At 38.4% G+C, this 6,000-nt stretch overlaps 1 protein-coding gene across 14 annotated transcripts in view; it reads right to left on the bottom strand.

Moving 5' to 3' along the window:
* LOC122333798 (cAMP-specific 3',5'-cyclic phosphodiesterase 4D) overlaps positions 1–6,000 on the bottom strand; it is a 153,403-nt gene that overhangs the window by 2,619 nt on the left and 144,784 nt on the right. For 13 of the 14 annotated variants that reach the window (XR_006248678.1, XM_043231582.1, XM_043231584.1 and 10 more), the window contains 7 exons: positions 4,169–4,262; positions 3,892–4,067; positions 2,705–2,803; positions 2,306–2,470; positions 1,892–1,991; positions 688–842; positions 481–603 (listed from right to left, as the gene is read on the bottom strand). Coding sequence is in view for 13 of the 14 variants with exons in the window: in XM_043231582.1 (XP_043087517.1) it covers positions 481–603; positions 688–842; positions 1,892–1,991; positions 2,306–2,470; positions 2,705–2,803; positions 3,892–4,067; positions 4,169–4,262 (912 nt within the window). In the remaining variant the exon portion in view is untranslated. Of the gene's footprint in view, positions 1–480; positions 604–687; positions 843–1,891; positions 1,992–2,305; positions 2,471–2,704; positions 2,804–3,891; positions 4,068–4,168; positions 4,263–5,010; positions 5,269–6,000 lie in introns of those variants that run through there. The other variant, XM_043231592.1, reaches the window with a different exon arrangement.

The following is a 6,000-nucleotide window of genomic DNA, read 5'->3' as shown; positions in this document are numbered from 1 at the left end:
CAAATCAGAATCAAAAAAAAAAAAAAAAGTTTTTGAAGTTATTGAAGCTCTAAGAATTCATAATGTTTATTTTACCATTTAAATAATGTGTCAGATGCAGCTGAGAAATTGATATAAACAAACCAACTTGAATAAAATCAAACAGTAAGCTAAATAACATCATAATTTCTATTATTTTTTTTCTTCTATGAATTCTTAATTGACCGTTTAATTACTGTAAAAATCGCCAAATGTAGCTTTTACATGTTACATGTACAAACAACCGAAACGAAATATTATTTAAAATCCCCGTACAGCGTTTTGGGAAGTTCTATGAATTTCCATCGCACTGCGATTGGTCAACGAAACAAATCCCGCCCTCCAATTCAAGCCATTGGCTGAGCCAGAAGGGGCTGTGTTGGGCCCCTAGAACGAACTCAACAGTGTTTTGATAGAGCCACAGGAAGTTTACAGGAAGTCAAAGACCTATTTCAGACTCACTTGTATCCTGTCTGAGTAGTTGTCCAAGAGCAAGACTCCAGAACTGGTGACCTTCTTGGTCTCGACCATGGTCTTCAGATCGGCCAGCAGGTTCATGTGTTTGGACATATCAGTCGCCAAGACCTTGGAGAAACGAGCGAGAAAAACCTTGAGCCAGAATTCAGATCTAGCACGGCCAACGCTTCATGTCACTCGAGCGGGACGTACTATGTCGATGACCATCTTGCGCAGCGATTGTCTCTGCTTTTTGGTCAGGTTCTGGAAGATGTCGCAGTTCTCCTCCTGCAGGAGTTTGAAGCCCACCGCCAGATGATGGTTCTCCAGCACAGACGAGTCGTTGTACATGAGGGCCAACTCGGAGTCTGCAGACACGGAGAAAACAGCAGAAACTCTGTGACCTTGTGCTAATCTGTAGATGAGCGTGACAAACAGCTGTGTCAGCAGCAGGACTCCATCACTGTCTGTGAGAGATTACAGCGTGACGCAGGAGACGCTCACTATCCCATGAGGCCTGAGTCGCATTTATCTGGCCTATCGGCGTATCACCGCTGCTTATGTCAAAATAAAGTTATGTAAGCGGCGGCAGATATGTGCTGGTCTGTCTTCCAACCGCTTCACTCAATTTACAGATCCGTCCATTACCACCCAAATCTCAAGAGCTTTTATACTTATCCAATAAATAGAACTGGTTCTCATTGCTGATTGGTTAACTATTCAAGGGAACCTTTAAAGGAAGAATAACTAGATCCATTTGTGCTTTTAATGTATTTATAGCTTACACATGATTATTTATAAAGGTTATAAATAAAACATATCTTAGAAGTTCAATACAAAAAGTGATTATAAATTTCATAACTAATAATATTTTGGACCAAATTGAAATTTGCTGAATTACATTATTATAGTTCTACATGTAAGTAATCTGATTATTATATATATAGAACTATATGAACTATCAGACTATATTAACTTGAATTATATTTGTAAAGTTAAAAGATTACAGAAATGTAAATAGATAATATTTAGGCATAATTTTTGAGATTATTGTGTTTATACTTTTTTAATAATGATATAATCTATTTACATTTTTATAATTTAAATGTACAAATATTGCATTTATACAAAATTATACATTTGTCAAGTTAAATTAGAAGTGTAAATCATGAAATTATTATTTTTCACACGTAATCAGATTATTAAACTGAGTACATTTAAATAAACAATTATATTATTATATATACAATTTTAAACAAATCACACCAAAAGCATGGCTGCAGACAGACTTTTGGATTTGCTAAAATAAAAACTTTGTTATTATTATCATTATTGTTATTATTATTATTTTCTACAGCATAATCAAACACATCAATTGCTTAAATATGCTTGAGAGGATTTCATACTGCACACTTACTGGTGTTAATGAGGAACTGGTTGGAGACACCCGGGTGGTCTACATCATGAATAGCACTGGCGAAAATGGCAGCGAGAATTTCAAGGTCTGTGAAAACCGCCTGAAAGAGAACAACATGTGGGCGTACGGTGAGCGAGAGCAGACATTATCTTCACCACATAACCTTTTTAGAAATCCAGCAAGTAGCACACAAGGTCACACCGAATCTGATCTGAACGAAGCACTTTTTCACAATCTAGCTAGTGCGCGTCTATTTTCAACCGTCTATACGGCATGTAAACAACCTCTGTTGTGGTCGAAGCTCAATGCATGTGAAACGAGCAACAAGCGGCCGGTGGTTGAATGTTGAATAGGCAGACCTTCTCATGCAGTAGTCAAAAAGGCAAGGAAAGGCTTGTTTTGGGTCTCCCTCACCTCCAGAGCAGGCGTGGAGAGCAGCACGTGTGTGGACTGAGTGACGTCAGCAGCGTGGATGTTATTGTGATATGCAACATCAGCGTGGTAATGGTCTTCTAAGGTCATCAGGTACGTTATGAAAGTGTCCAGGGGAATTTTGAACGTTTTGAGTAAATCCCTTTCCTGTGGGAGAGAAAGACGAATAGGTGAAAACGTGCAACGCTTTTAACATCACGACAAAGAGAAACAAACTGATGAGGTCATGAGGTAAATATATTATTGCTTAATGCAGTTTTTTCTTGTGCATGTGACCTTGGTTACATCAGAAAGTTATGAAAACAAACACCGATGAATTGCGCACAGTAAGATGTTTATTAGCAAAGTAAATAAAGGTGATCTGTGAATGTTTGGTCTCACCTGAAATATAGTGTACATCATCACCGTTAAAGGCCTGTTTCCTGAAAACTCTGTGACTTTAAAAACATTAAGGCCCCATTTGTTTATGTCCTCCAGTTCCTGAAACAGAGCAGCGAGTCTTTAGAAATCACAGATGCTACTGAAATCAATGACTAGAGATGCACCCAAACTTTTGGCTGAAATAGCAATTTCCCTTTTAACTTTACTTAACGTCTTTAGAATTTAATATATGTTTGAATAATTCTACTTAATACTACTTTTACAGACGTTATTTATATCTTTATATACAACAAATAATTCTGTTATGGCAAAAAATTATTTATTTTTCAATTAAAATGTTTGTGTTATTAAGTCAAACTGATCGCTTAATAAAATAAACTAAAACTAACATGTCTTTTAAGCTTCAGTTTTCAGGCTAAATGAAAAGAAGCAATAATATTAATACAGTTATATTACATTTACAAAACGTATAAAATTCTTTAAAAGAATTCAACCCAGATTTTTTTGGTGCATCACTATTAATGACATTTATCTTGACTATAGCTGCATTAAACTTGTTTCATAATTTGATGAACTTTACACTATTATGAACTAAAAATGAACACTGAAGTGAACTGAGTTGAATGATGTTGCCTTCTGTAGAGCTGCTTTACAGCTGAAATGTTCTGTTGAAATACTCTGCATATTATAAAGCACTATATATATAGATAGATAGTAGTCTAACTATCTGGCCTAAACCCATTTATAAAATGCATTTAAAAACTGATGGATTTTATAACAGCCACAAAACATCCCAGAAATGATTTAGGACCCGTTTCAGAAAAAGCCAGTGAATTTAAGAAAACTGACCTGCTGAAAAGAGCAGATTTTTCTATGTTCAACCTAGGTGTTGACGAGTACTAGTTTAACCCGCAATCTGCTCTTAGTTAAATACCATGCTGGTTGACAAGCTTCCTGGTGAACAGCACGACACTAACCAGCATGGAAACGCATGCTGCTCCAAGCTGCTCTTTTCAGCAGGCTACGAAATCTTTCCAATCGCACGTCATCCATCTACGTCACGACACAAAAAAGCACCAACGACCTTTCGTCAAGGTCCAATCAGGATTCAATTGAGATGACTGAGGTTCTGAAGTGTTTGCGGCAGCTCTCCAGTCAAATAACCCGTCCGGCGTCACGCCGCTCACCTTGGCTAAGGAGTCTTCTGTATCGGTCTTGACCCCGAAGCGAGGGATGTTGGAATTGGTGAGGCTGGTGCTGTGCATGAGTTTTTTCACCCCGCTGATCTGACACATGGGCTTTTTCTTCTTCTCCTTCTCCTTCTGTGTCTGCGGGGAGGGCATTTCCACATCGTGCTGTTTGTCTGGAGAAACAATGAAAAATTATGAACGCAAGCCAGAGCCCCGAACCTCAACATAACCCTCACGAGTCAAATGCGTTGTGTTTTGGTGATTTATGCTTTACCTAAAAATGTGTTGGAGATGAACTCTGAGACCTGGTTGCCAGATCTGCTCATCTCAGACAGGTGTGTTAACTCCCTGTTCAACATCCGCTTGAACTGCACAGATAGATAGAGAGAGAGAGAGATAGGACAAAAGCTTTTAATCACTTTTAATCAGTCGTGGTAATGCTTTCATGATTGGCTGACAACCACGTTGCATACATTAATCAATAAACTGAATTTTAAAATCAATCAGTTGTAAGCTTCTATTCTAATCAGAGCGCAGCCCTCAGACCCCTCAAATAAAACCAGACCAGATCCAAAAATAGCCACAGCTAGAAATCAGGCGCATTTCATGAATTCCCTTTTTGTAATCCCATCATGAAGGAAGTATTGAAACAGATAATAAGTATAATTTAAGGAAAACCATACATACATCTCATCCATATATACACACACACACACGCACACATATATATATATAATGTTGCAATACAAAAACATGCTAAATAGGCTTAATTTTCATACAAAATTGAGATGTTTTTGTCAGATTTACCCTAATGGAGGACAAATTTAGCCACATAAGTTTTCTAGGCCTAAAAATAATTTTCTTTACATGAGGCAGAAACGATCAACCTAAAGCCTTCAAAACGTAAGCGTCCCGAAACGGTCCTGTTTGGATTGATGCATGAAATATTCATCTCTTCTAATTTGTAAATGATTTACATGTGGTATACCACACATTATTTGAATACATCAATTCATGACGACACAAAAGCCTCAATAAATGAAGATAAGTAAACACATTGATTGTCCTAAATACTCCGTCGCTACAAACCCAGAAAATTGGCTTCATGATCCATACCTTTATATATCCCCACGAGACTGAGCGTAAATAATTGGCTTCAGGCATCTTCGTTAAAGGTCCAGAACACAAAAAAGCAAGAAACAAACCACTCCTTAATCCTTCAGACAACGCCACGCGAATGCTTCTGCCTCTGTCTCAGTCTAAAAACTGCATCTCAGGATCAGGTGGAGGTGTGATGGAGGTGCGGAGGCTGGCAGACATGGCTTGGCTGTGCTCCTCTGAGCCGTGAGAAAGATGCTGGGCTGCTCAACACCTTCCAAATATGGGACTGCTGCTATAATGGATGCTGCTCGTGCCCCTCCACACAGCCAATCACGGCTCATTACTGAGAGGGAGAGATGGGGGCAGGAGCGCCGTCATCCGCTGATGGAGGATACAGGCCTTGGAGAACGCCACTGTTTTCACAGCTCACCTTGTACCTGGTATAATCATACGGCAGAGCGTCTGTGTGCTCCGATGACTCATGAAAGCATCCCGGTGCGGTCTATCCGTTGACGTTATCTCATCAACAATTGATAGACAGATGGAATTCAGATGAAATTTCAACGTTATTAACTGGAATGCCTGATCAGAAGCAGGGGCTTCCTCTCGCCTCATTCCTAACTTCAATGTCCACAAAGTTGAGAAATAATATTCCTGTTGACATTTTTTTGTGGTGTTTCAATGATAGCATACCGCAGAAGTATAGCCTATAGCCCAAAGGTATAGCCCAAACAGCCGCATATAGTCACTTATTAGTGCAAGTTTTATGTATATTAATTTCATCAGATGATGTCACGATCATAAATCAGGATTTAAGGAGTACAGTGAGAGTGAGTCCTGTGTAGTACTAATGGGTCCTGTTTACGATTAATATTTGTTTTATGTATGACAACAGAAAATACAATGTGAACAGCTTTCAGTCTTATTACAGTTCATAACTTGTCTTAAGTATCAAAACAAAAATGCAAACTGGCCATAATAACGTCATATATATGCAAGTTAATA

This window comes from Puntigrus tetrazona, unplaced genomic scaffold (assembly GCF_018831695.1).
Source record: "Puntigrus tetrazona isolate hp1 unplaced genomic scaffold, ASM1883169v1 S000000396, whole genome shotgun sequence".
Classification (NCBI taxonomy): domain Eukaryota; kingdom Metazoa; phylum Chordata; class Actinopteri; order Cypriniformes; family Cyprinidae; genus Puntigrus; species Puntigrus tetrazona.
The sequence above is the reverse complement of the archived record's forward strand: the minus strand, read 5'-3'. Positions and strand labels throughout refer to the sequence as shown.